Source organism: Ptiloglossa arizonensis, chromosome 9, assembly GCF_051014685.1.
Source record: "Ptiloglossa arizonensis isolate GNS036 chromosome 9, iyPtiAriz1_principal, whole genome shotgun sequence".
NCBI lineage: Eukaryota > Metazoa > Arthropoda > Insecta > Hymenoptera > Colletidae > Ptiloglossa > Ptiloglossa arizonensis.
Genome location: NC_135056.1, coordinates 16728416 through 16741017, shown reverse-complemented (window position 1 = coordinate 16741017; position 12602 = coordinate 16728416). Strand labels below are relative to the sequence as shown.

General features: G+C 43.2%; 2 protein-coding genes across 2 annotated transcripts; both read right to left on the bottom strand.

Moving 5' to 3' along the window:
* Window positions 1–299: 299 nt before the first annotated feature.
* On the bottom strand, window positions 300–4504 carry Miox (Myo-inositol oxygenase). The gene is made up of 6 exons (XM_076319701.1): window positions 4349–4504; window positions 3712–3895; window positions 3425–3633; window positions 2685–2821; window positions 2370–2600; window positions 300–1986 (listed from the first exon to the last, which is right to left on the bottom strand). Exons 1-6 carry the CDS (start codon window positions 4364–4366, stop codon window positions 1878–1880), a joined length of 888 nt encoding a protein of 295 aa, XP_076175816.1. The 5' UTR covers window positions 4367–4504; the 3' UTR covers window positions 300–1877.
* Window positions 4505–7327: 2823 nt separating this feature from the next.
* On the bottom strand, window positions 7328–12516 carry Su(w[a]) (suppressor of white-apricot). The gene is made up of 8 exons (XM_076319880.1): window positions 12212–12516; window positions 11129–11298; window positions 10848–11050; window positions 10548–10770; window positions 10213–10295; window positions 9967–10137; window positions 8579–9873; window positions 7328–7887 (listed from the first exon to the last, which is right to left on the bottom strand). The coding sequence occupies exons 1-8, from the start codon at window positions 12499–12501 to the stop codon at window positions 7725–7727; spliced, it is 2598 nt and encodes an 865-aa protein (XP_076175995.1). The 5' UTR covers window positions 12502–12516; the 3' UTR covers window positions 7328–7724.
* Between the last annotated feature and the right edge of the window lie 86 nt (window positions 12517–12602).

Below are 12602 nucleotides of genomic sequence, written 5' to 3'. Positions count from 1 at the left end.
GTAACGCGTGTAAGGGAAATACGGACTAAATCGTCCGACCCAAGATTCTCAATTTCTTTCAGAAGTCAATTTCTCAGTTACGCACAGTACATAGACCGAAGAACGAGAGATCGTGAAAATAGCGAGACGTGTTGAGACGGAGGTCGCTCGAAGTCATTCTACTACGAATCGAGCAATTCTGTGGCAACAACGAGAAACAATTGTAGATTTCTTGGGTATCGATACCTATTTTTTTATTTCGTCGACCATAGAGATGAATCTTCTCGGGCAAAAGGTACGAGTAAAAATAACAATTGTAATTCTACCATAAAATTATATTTCGCGTTGAAAGCACATTTAATAAACGTTGCCAGTGAATGTACAAAGTTTCCATTCGTCATCTATTCCCTGGCCGACATAATGAAGCGTACAAGGAAGCGCAACCGTGCTATGTCCCCTGCGACCAAGCTCCCCTTAACCCGTGTCGATCTAATAATCGTTACCAGTGAACAGTTCACGGAGTTTTAATTCGTGATCTAATATTCGAGTAAAATTCTGTCCGTGTCTGAGCAACGTGAAGCGTACAAAGAGGTGCGGCGCGATGTCCCCTGTGCCCACGTTCCCCTTAATCCGTGTCCGATCTTTCCTTCTCCCGTTCTCACCGTGTAGAAAAGTAACATCGAGCGTGCATAGCGAAAGATACCACGCGGATTAAATAATACCTGTTCGTTTGACCAAAGAGAGAACCAACCAGTCCAGTTTTAGCCACGCTGTCTCGACGAGATCGTTCGAATCGGGAAAGGTAAACCACGCGAGAGAGGTCTCTACTGAAAGCGAGCGGAAACGAGCGGACGGCCGGACGGACGCGTCGAGTCTCGGATGGTACGAGTTAGACAGATGCGAAACGAAACGATCGCGGATTAGAGAACAAAGACGAAGTAGTCGGTGCGTCTGCGCGACAGCTCGATCGACTTATTGGATATCTCTGCTCTCTCGAACCGCGAGGCAATAGACTCCGCGTACTGTTTTCTTTTTTTTATAATCTTACGGACAACCCGAACCCGGCCGGTGCCTGGCTTAGAACCGCTTCTCGATGTAAATTAACATTTCCTCCGTCCTTGTAGAATTAACCGGTGCAACAGTGTCTTAATTTAAATACTTGAAAAAATTAAACGCAACACGTTCGATCAACTCCCACGCGGCACAATTTGAATACTCGACGCTCTTAATTAATATTCGCCCGTAATCGATACCCGATACGATCGATTTTCGTACAACGTAGCTGAAATACACGATATCCTTAATTAATAATTAAGCAATAATTTAAATACACGGCAATAATAAATATCGTTCGACACACCCGATCAATTTTCACGCGACGCGTTAATTCGAATAATTGGTAATTAAACATCGCTCCGATTCGACTTTACGTTCGTTCTCAGCGCCCGATAAGAAACAGAAAAGCCAACCCCGCGTACGGGGTGGAACGAACGCGAAATCGGTCTCTCGGTCAACGGTGCGGCTAGGAAAACCGCTCGCGTGCGCGACTAGCCAGGATATCGATCTAACCGGTGAGTCAAAAGTCTCGAACGCGGGACACCGCGCGTCGTTCCCTCTTACTCATCCGCGAGCACGCGGGATTTTCGTCGGGTCACGCTCGCCTGTCCGTCACCTGGACGCGATTCGATCGAATCACGGCAAATAGACGTACGAACGAACGTGGCCTCGCGAACGCGTTCCAGACTGTCGACGAATTTCTCCCGAGAGGCGATTGAGAGTCCAACGATGAATACGATCTGTCGAACCAGTCCCGTTTGTGTGCTTCTATATCGATGTCTCGCCGCTGTCGTTGATCGGTGATCGATTGGTCCTCGTTTGCCAGCGATCCGGAATACGCTTCACCATTCCAACAAACCGGGTATGTACTTGTCGATCAGCTTCTCGTAGTACGGCCAGAGTTTCTCGATGTCGGGGACATCGTCGCTCTTCGTGTACAGGTCGTATTTACTGGAACGTAAAGTCCTACGTCTCTCACTGGGTTTCTCTCCCGTTCGAGCGGTAACGATAACGCGAAACGTTTGCCGCGAATTTTAATGCGCCAACAATTTTTGATACTTTCGGGGAATTTCCAAAATTTACTTCCATCCGGGGACCGATTTCCAAGAGCGTCTGTACATCTTTGCTCAAAGTGTATTCAAACCTAACGCGTCCGTTGGGTCCTTCTCGACCCGTCAAATTCTCGCATTATACTATTTTTCTACAACCAAAGCTGTTGCAAAGTTAGAAACTCTAAAGATTCGTTTAGATTTTTCCAATTTTACAAATCGTCGAGTCGTTGAATCGGGTTGGGAATTTTTGATCGAAGTGTCCCGATACTCTAATCTACTCACTTGAACTCGTTGATCCATTTCAACATCTCCAGGTCCTCGGTGGTGCAGAAGTGCATGTAGTCGCCTCCCGCGTGCCAGGGATAGAACGAGTGATAACGTATCATGGCCAGGGCCTGTTTTGGCAATTTGGTCTTGTTGTGCACCAGCACCCTGTACAGGTACTCGTCGTGTCCCCAGGACATCATCAGGTTACTGATGCCACACTTTGGCTTGTACATGCCGTATTTCGTGCTGAAACGAAACGATCGCAGTTCTTGATTAAAACAAAACAACAAAGATAATTTTCATCGAACAATCTCACCAATTCGCGCTTACTTGTAGCGAGAATCGTTGCCATCGGGATTGTCTTCGAAGCTGGTCTCCCTGTAAACGATCGAATTGGCCCAGGCACAACCAACCGGAAACGTGTCGCCCACCACCGCCCATTGTGGCTCTCCGTAGAACGCCATTACCTGAAAACAGGACGAAACAACGACGAGAGGTTCGTTATCAATTACAAAACAAATTAGTCGTCGGTGAGGTACACGGCAATTGGACAACGTTTCGCACATCTTCCGTGCTCCTCTTCGAATCAAAGGAAGAACATCATAACCCACCGTGTCGATATTTACAATTTAGGTCTCGAGTTACAATGTACAACTCTGTCCGTAAATATTAAAACTTTTTGCATTTTTATCTTCTTCCATATGACTATCGTTTTATATAAAAAGTCTTCTTCTCATCACAAAGGTAACCTGACCCTGGATATTCAATTCCAATGGAAGTACAATAAATTTCATCGTTTCCTACTCACTCGCTTCGATGACCAACGAAATATGCTTTTCAACGTCGAATTTCAAGGAGCACGAAAGATCACTGTCCTCGATATTTCATTCTTCGAGGTCCATAGACGGTACAACTCGTCCTGCTTTCATTTTTCACGATGTATGGAGGAATATCCCGTATCGAGGTACTCGAAGAACACTTTTTGTGTAAAGAGTCAAAAGGTCCAACACGCTCGGTGTCGCGGACCTTTTCGATCTTCCCCGGACAGGAGACAACGGATGACGCGTTACCTTGCCCAGATCGTGGATCAGGCCAGTCAAGTGGAACCAGTCCAGGTCGGGATGCTCCTTCCTGATAGACTCCGCGGTTTGGAACGCGTGAACGATGTTCGGGAGGCTGGTGTCCGGGTCGCTCTCGTCCACCAGATCGTTCAGCTTGATCAGAGCATCCTTCACCGTCATCTTGAACTTGTCGAACCGCAGCCATTCCTTCATGCGAGCTGAAACGGTTACACATCTCCGTGTTCAACAATCAGGGCGTCAAAACACTACCAATGATCGGGCACCTCGTTACTCACATTTCACGAACTCGACGGTTTGATTGGTGTGCATCTTCCGATAGGTTTTCTGAACGCGTTCCTTCACCGGGTCCATAGGGTCCTCCGAGTAGTCCCTGAACTCGCTCTCGAGTTTCCCGGAGTAGATAGGTTCTGGACGATACTTGTCCGAAGGGTCCAAGATGACGTGCCTCCGTGGCTGCAACTGTCGTCAAACGAATCGTTCCACGTCACGCTCCGTTTCTGGATCGTCTCGATCCCTTCGTGTCGCCATCGCTGGGTCTTCGTTTCGTTCGTTCGCGATTTATCGAGAATTCCCCGATTCTCTCGTTTTCACTTTTCGATCGTCTCGCGACCGCTGTTCGGATACCGTAGAACACTCTCTTCGACGAGATCTCACCGCGATCTGCGTCGTTTCTAGATCGAAACGCGAACGATCCGGGGAACAGCATAACGAGGGAAAAAAAAGAACAAGAAAAGGTTCCTTTCTCCCGCAAACGCGATCAATGATCGAGAGAGGAACGAGGGAGAAAAATAATTGATACAGGAAGAAAGAACAACGAACGATCCAACAGCGACGATCTTTGGATCGAGAACGAACGACTGAATAAACGAGGACCGCGTCGGTGACTCTATCGGTTCCCTTGGCGATACTTACGATCGTCTTGGCCGACATGTCTCTATACGGCTATATTGCGGCTGGTATTGGGTATACAACACTGACTGAATCCCATGCGACCGAGTTAACTTATAAATCTGAGTCAATTCACCCTTGACCTCCGTTTGATTGAAGTGCGGTCACGTGTATAATGTCCGATACACGTTATCGCTCACCAACACAAACACGAATGTTTCTAAACGGTCAAACGTATCCAGTAAAAAGATATAATAATCGTGAGATCTTCGAGGTGCTTTCCTTCAATCGTCATCGAGAAGAAAAACAACCGATCCACCTGGGTTCATTGTCGAATGTCTCTCTAATCGATCGAGGACTCGCGAAAAAGTCTTTCATACTTTTGTCCAAAAAGTTAAAAATTGGAGAGAATTGCTAGAATAAGAGACTAATTTAACGTTACTTCGTTTTATTCTATCTTCGAACCGGTATAGGTTTGTCCATCGTTGCGTATAATGTACAGTGTCCACGAACGAGTCAACTCGTGAATTTTGGTAAATAAATAAATATTGCAAGGGTGCAACAACACTCGTCGTCGACGAGTCACGTGCTCGTTCGAACCAGTCCGTTGAAGACTCTTTTTGTTCGTCGGAAACAAAACATTCCTTAGACAGGAATTAGAATCGCGTTTCGCAATAATTATCGCGCGATAATGGTGTTACATGTGCTATTATATGGAATAATATGTATATGTATAATGAACAAAGAGCGCAACGCGCGCGTAACCGCGCCACCGTTCGTGTGTGGCACTCTTTATTCATTAAAAATGATGCTTTGGATTTTTCCAGAAACCGTAAGAAAAAAAAAATTGTCGCGGTATTTTCCTTTCGAGTCGTGAAAGACTGGCCTATTCCGTAGACAATTATCTCTTTTCGGAGAACCGTGAGCGAATTAAAGCACGGCCAAGGATAAGGAGATAAAAATTCCATTCGATCGTGAATCAACGATCATTGAAGACCATCGGAGTTCGATTGTTTGAATTAAGATAGTTAATCGTTGAATTAAGGTAATTAAGGACCAGCGTTTCTCAAACGTGAATCCCCGAATGACGTATTACACGGTGAATTAAAAAAGATATTTTTCATAATATTTCATCCTTCTTAAGGTCGTCTAACTTGGAGCATTGAGCGATCGGTGTTTCTTGCGTGAATTATTCGCTCCGACACTATCGATCATTTTTTGAAAATCGAATACCATTGGATAAAAAAAATTTATATCTCTTTACGTAGTCTTAAAGAAATTCCAAAAAGATTTCGATTAATTCGTTGTATTTATTTTACTTATATTACGTGTACAAAGTTCGTGTTGGAAAAATACAAAACTATGTAAATCGTACTGTGCAGAGCGTAATTCTGCGCTGAGGTTGGTAAAAAATGTTGCTCTATCGACGAGGTCAGGAAAGAAGTGACACTTGAGAAACATTGTCATAGCATCGGCGAACGCTTCGGGGAAAATTAATGAAAATCATATTTTTCTTTTTTTTTTTTTTTTCTTTCAAGTTACCTGTGCGCGACCACGCGGCGTAATTCGAACAGGTGTTAGGACACGCGTGCCCCTAACGAGACGCACGCGACTATTGCGTAATTGAGACGATGCGTTTACGATTTATTAAACTCAAATAGGCGGAAATTGATTTCGCACGAAAAGTAATAGACTCTCGGGGACAGTTTATATTCGATCGGTGTTAAGTGCATAAAATCATCGATGCCTATTTTCATGCCACGAACGCGCCGAGCAAGAGTTGCTGGTTTACTTATTTAGAAGATGGGACAGTTCAGTCGCGGCACGAGAGAAACGGACAAACGCGAACGAAAGGAAGAGCGGAGACGAAGAACGGAAAGAACTCCGATTAAACAGCACGCGTTCGATGTGTTCGATATCCACGAATGGATCGGCCTGTACCCACACGGTTAATCGATCGTTGTCGTGGACGCGCGCGCGTGGAATACTTTAATTTGATAACCTTAATATTACGCGCGGTGATCGATGCGTCGTCACAACTAGGGCAGGTCGTGTTTCTTCGTAGACTTTACGAAAACATTCCGAAACTATTCGTTACAGAGAGAAGATACAAACTCGATTCGAAAATCTTTCTCCCCTGCGATGCTTGGCTCTGAAGAGGTTGCTTCGATCACTTCGGATCGAATGAATCATTTTTTAGTTGTTTTCTAAAAAATACAAGTCAGAGGATAATTATCTTGAAAAAATTGTAGCAAAATTCGAAAAGTAGGTTACGTTATGGGACTTCGAATCGAACTCTCTGTAAGCTCTAATATTATACATCGGAACTTTGGAGTCGTTTTTCTCGAAAAGACTTAAAGAAAGAGGAAGCACGAGAAACAATGTTTCTCTTTCATTTTTGTAATTTTTAAAACGTTGACTTTACGCTGGTTCACTCGATGGATAAACCAATGCGAATTAATAATCTTGGTCTTTGTCCGTCGGTTTAACGATTCACACGAAATCGCGCAAACCATTGAGGTGGATTTTTTTTACTTGTCACCTTACGAATTAAGGATTATAAAGAACCTTTCAATTCTCGACCGAAAACATTAGATAATCGCACACGTAATGGAAGTATCGGCTTCTCCGTGACATTAACATACCCCGTGATCTATTATGTCAACCGACGAACGATGTAAATATTTTCTCCTTGGTCGCAAACAGCATTTTGTCGAAAACAGTCGTTTAAACATATGGTACGTTTCCATTTTCGCAGTTCGCTTTCCGTTTTACTTTTCCATCAATAAGGAAAGAGTATTTTGCTCGAGAAAAATGCCGATAAGATTCGAGTTACGGAAAAACACGTTTCAAGATAAAGAAAAAAATTAAATAAAATCTTATTTCACATTTTCTTCACTGGAAAGTATTCGCCTTGGTTAATTGAACTCCAAAGCTATTTTACGCAGGATGTAATCAAACAACGGGTTGAAACGAAAAATGTATAGCTGGTCATGTACGATCTTTGTTGAGATTTCATTTTATTTTTCAATGTTTTTTTTTTTTTTTCATTTCCCAAATCTTTTTTTTCTTGGACAAAAGTTGTATTAAAATTATCGTCGATGCGATAATAACCGGACACGCACGCGAGTACATATATGAATATATGTAGGTAGGTAGGTATATATGTATGTATGTATGTATGTATGTATGTATGTATGTATGTATGTATGTATGTATGTATGTATGTATGTATGTATGTATGTATGTTTGTATGTATGCACGTACGTATGTATGTATGTGTGTATGTATGTATGTTTGTATGTATGTATGTATGTGTATACGTATGTATGCATGTGTATGTACGTATGTATGTGCATGTATATACAATTTTACACGTATAAAGTTAACCGGAGTACGTTCAAGGCGAGCTCGAGTCCGAGTAAGATGAGTTGCTTCCCTTTCGTCGCGCGCTATGCTGGTGCCTTCTGGACGGTGTTCGCGACCGAGATCTGTGCTTGGAGGAGGTTTTCTTGCTCTTCTTGGACCTATGCGACCGAGAACTGCTTGGACTGTCATGGTTGCTACGATATATTGAAACACAGAAAAAATGATTAATTAGTAGTAAAATACATATGCCAGATCGTTGGTCAAACTGAATTAATATCTGGCCATACTAGTCGAATTAATATCTAGACGACTACACAAGTAGTCGGTGTGATACAACGGAAGGATTCTAACTTTGGATCGAGTAGAAAATTCAATTCTCGATAAAAAAAGAAAACATTCCAGGAAAAATCGTGTTTAGAAATATTCCCTTAGAAAATTACTACTAAGAAGAAAAACTTTGTACACTATGCTTTTTACCCCTAAAGAAAATGTAAAATATTAATTACATCGACGATAGCTCATCAACGTTGTTTAAAATGTTTTCCAGCATCTCGTAAACATATTTATGCTCTGCTGCTTTTTGAAACTCTCCTCTCGTTCCTCTTTTATCGGTAAACAAACAAAAATACTCATGTTTTCATAATTATTTGTTATCACTAAGAACTTACAATTTCGTGTAAACATTTAAATGATATAACACGTTTGACTACATCACTCAAGAAATAATTTAATTCCGAATACAATGTTTACTAATTCTTTTATATAATATTAAAAACTGAATTTCTTATTCAATCCTAAGCTAGGATTCTTGCGTTTCGTTACACTCTGCAATGTACGGATTGTCTATTATCTCAATCACCGGACACGTTGATAAAGACCGGATACCTTCTATGAGAGCTTTTCTTCTTTTTGTGCCTCTTGTGATACTTTTGTCTGTCCGCGTGACTTCGACCACCGTTAGGACTTCTCGATCGCGGCCTGGATCTTTTGCCGGTCAGGTCAGCGCTTTTCAACCTGTCCATCAACGAGTTTCCACCGGTCCTCGAGTCATACGATTTCACTTCGTCGAACGACGGCGATGGTGACGGCGATGGCACGGAATGCACCTCGTCCGAGTCGTCTTTTCGTATACCCTGACTAGTCGTTCCGCTGGCTCTCGACAGTACAGAGGTCTGTATCTGGCTTAAAAACGCAGCCGCTTTCTTCTTCCTCTCCAACTGTAACTGTCTCTCTCTCGATGTAGCGGCCAATTTATCCCGCGCTGCCGCGACCAGTTTGTCCTTGATTCTATCTTCAGCCTGTTTGTGCCTAATTTCTTTCTGACAATCTTCTAGAATCTCATCGGTAAGATCCACCAACTCCTTTTCTTCGTTCTTGGATTTCTTATCCGGCCTCCATGGGTCTTTGTCCATCCCGAGAACGGTCAGAGAATTCTGTTCGCCACTCTGCGGCGAGTTTGGCTTCGAGTTCGCGTCTTTGTTCTCGTTTTCCATCTCGTCGTCACTCTCCTCCAACGGAAGAGCGTTCCGTTTCTCGATCACACCGGTCTCACCGTCCTTCGGCTTCTTAATGGAGAACGACACGGTGGTGATCTGCTTGGTCCCCGTCGCGGTCTGTTTCACCCTCGTGTCGCATTTCTTTTTCGCCTGTATCATCTTCACCCTCTTTTGCACTTCCTCCATTCTTTGTTGCTTCTTCTGCAGTTCCTCCAATTTTTTCTGCTTCTCCTCCAACGGTTCCTGTTTCTGAAGTAGCTCCTCCTCCGTCAGTACCTTCGGGTTCACAGCGCCTTCGTATATTGTCAACTTATGCGCGTAATAGCCGTGATACTGATGCGAAAGCTCGAGAAAATTGAATCTCGGATCACCCTTGTTCTTTACGATCGCCTCGAAATCTCTACCATTTTTCGCTACGTAGCTGGCCATTTTATCAATGACTATTTGAACGTCCGCCGGTGGCACGATAAACGACGGTCTGCTCAATTGCTTTTGAGGCGTGGATCCATAAGGGACCAATGACAAGGGAGATTCAATGGCCAATGCATGCGTCGCGGTCGCATCGTTTGCAGACGGTGGTATGTGTACAGCCGCAAGATGACCCGGTGACTGTATCTGTCCGTTCGGCCCGTATACCACTGGTCCGTGAGAGTACTGTACAGGCGCGGGATAAGGGTTGTATCCCTGCAGAAAGAGAAAAACACGTAGTTGAATTCTAACGCTTCGGTTAGCTTCGTATCGATCGCATTCGTCGTCGTTACATTTCGTTCGGCTCACCTGCCCTGGTAGGGGATGATAATATCCTAGACTAGTAGCCGTCGGTTGAACAGGAGTTTCGTGGACTTGCGACGCCTTCGACGGTGGCGGCCTTCCAGTGATTTTATTCACAAGCATCGAATAAGCACAATCCGCAGATGGTTTATATTGTATACTTGGAATACTGGGAGCCTATAAACGAAATTCAATTACAGTTTCACCGGCATAAATATACAAACCAAACTTCCAAACACCAAAGACGCGTACCGCTTCTATCTTGGTGAAAGAGGGCGCCAGACTCGGATGGAGATACGGCTCATCATCTTGATCCGACGATCCTTCTTCAGGTTCTATCATTAAAAAGAATACAATTAAGAAGAACGTGTACGCTTACGTTCGCTAATACTTCCTACGTGTCACACAGAGATCGGTGTACATTAACAAATATGCGTAGAAGTACTTACGGCAAGAAAAACTAAGTAGAATTCAAAGTAGATGTGGGTAATCAAATCCTGTTTTAAGTCGCTTCAATCATTTCAACTCGATAATATCAAAATCAACATTACCACAAGATGTTGCCTTAAATAAAACAATATGCGTACCGGATTCTTCTTTCTCGGGCTGCTTTTCGGGATTGTACTTTCCGGTCTTGATTGCGTCCAGTATGTATCTGTAATATTGGTGTAGCCGTCCGTCTATCGATAAAAACGAAAACTGTGGATTGTTTGCCTGCTTCGCTTTAATCAAGATTTCCATTTGGCCCCCCTGACGACTTATGAACAACGCCGTTTTTGTTATGATGGCATTCAGTTTCTGCGTTTCCGGCTATTAAACAAGAACACAATGTAAGTCGGATAATTTGTACTCTCAATGATCCCACAAACTTTTTGTTTTTTACGAACCAGCGAAATACCCTCTGGAATTTCTAGATCAGGAGGTGGAACGAAAGCCTGATCCTCTTCTTGAGAACCCTCAGATTGCTTTGGACTTTGCGAATCATCGCATGTGATTTTCGAACCGTTTCCTTCCTCGTTGTAATTATACGCTACCTGACTGTATGTGTTCTCTGAATCCAGAGCTTGATGCAGTCTTTTCATTTCTTCTTCTGAAATCATATTGCATCGTTTTAAATTCTCGAAAGCTTCTACCTAGATTTATGTTTTATGTCTGAAAATCTATTTACCGTGATATACAGAGTCTTCCGTATCATTGTTGTAAAGAGATCGATACCGTTCTTCGTCGCATAGTTGCTCCACTTTGAGTTCGTCCTCTGTAAGGATCGTTCGCTGATCAAAACCACCTGTCGGTGGTTCGTATATCCTTAAGTCCCCCAGTGCTCCGCGTCCATCGTATCTATACACATATAATGGCCGAATTAAGGGAAGAAAATGACACGCGTTTTTGAGAGTTTGTTTGGTTGATCTCGGCATCTGAAAGTTATGCCACGAAGCAAACCCCAAGTCAAAGTCATTCCTCTGAAATAGAATACAGTTATACAAAACTCAATGACATACTATTACATTTGCCTTGTTTACTATTGTGTCATTCGTTGTCAGCACATATCCGTGACTACAAACTGTACAGGAGAATATATGAAAGGTATCACCAACTAGATGCTAGTAATGACTCAATGCTTTCAAACATTCAAAATAAAAATTTGCAGAAACCGTAATTACTACGTCATGAAGTTTTGGAGTAACCCTGGCACTGTGTACTCAATTGTGAACAATTTGTCTCTATCTAGAACATTTCTTCCCAAGTAATAGATTTTGAATGATACAACGCACATTGTAACTGCATACGCGTTGTGTAACAAAACTATCCATACCATATATAATATTAATCGCGTTGAGTGTCTATGCCAGGTACGGCCGAATCTAGAACGCTAATACATACCATGCTGAGCGATTGTAGTACCTACAACCGTCAGCTGCCGTTTGTCTCTCTACGCTGTGTCTCACCTTGCTGCTGCGCCGACGGTCAGCCATAAGCACCAACGTCGCGAGAGCACGCTGCTCTGCGGCCGTGTAGAGCGCGTATATCGCGCTTCCACACCGCCTGTTCACAGCCAAGACACCTGCAGAAACCTTAAACAGTCTCCAGATTGCTTATCCGTACGTTAACCGTTCGTGGTAGTGTTTTTCGAACTGCTGCACATTGCTTAGTTCTGTCTGACATCGTTCTTCTAAAGGTTACATGTACGGTGCATTTATGCAAGAATTAAATATCCTAGATGATAAATTTTGTCTAGGTTAGGGAAACGGACCTGTCTATTTTCAACGTGCTATCGCCCATCCATGGTATCAAATGCTTTCCTTGATCAATCATTTTCGCCTTGTCATCATCTCGAAATAATTTGCAGCTATATCCAAACACCAACAGCTCCTGTGGTTCCTCTTCTCCATTTTTTTTACGTAGAATGCCTGAATCTACCATCCAACGCTGACTTTTTGATGCCGCCATTTTCCAACTACTGAGCCTATCGTCCCACCTTGCTACTACACACGTGTCCTTTAATTCTTGCCGTTTGAGGGGAACATGATACGCCAAACGCATCCCCCTCTCTTTAATGACAAATTCTTAATCATCACGCAAATAAAACACTAGATAGCGTTACTTGAACTTTATAATGGGTTAGAAATGCAAATAATAATTTT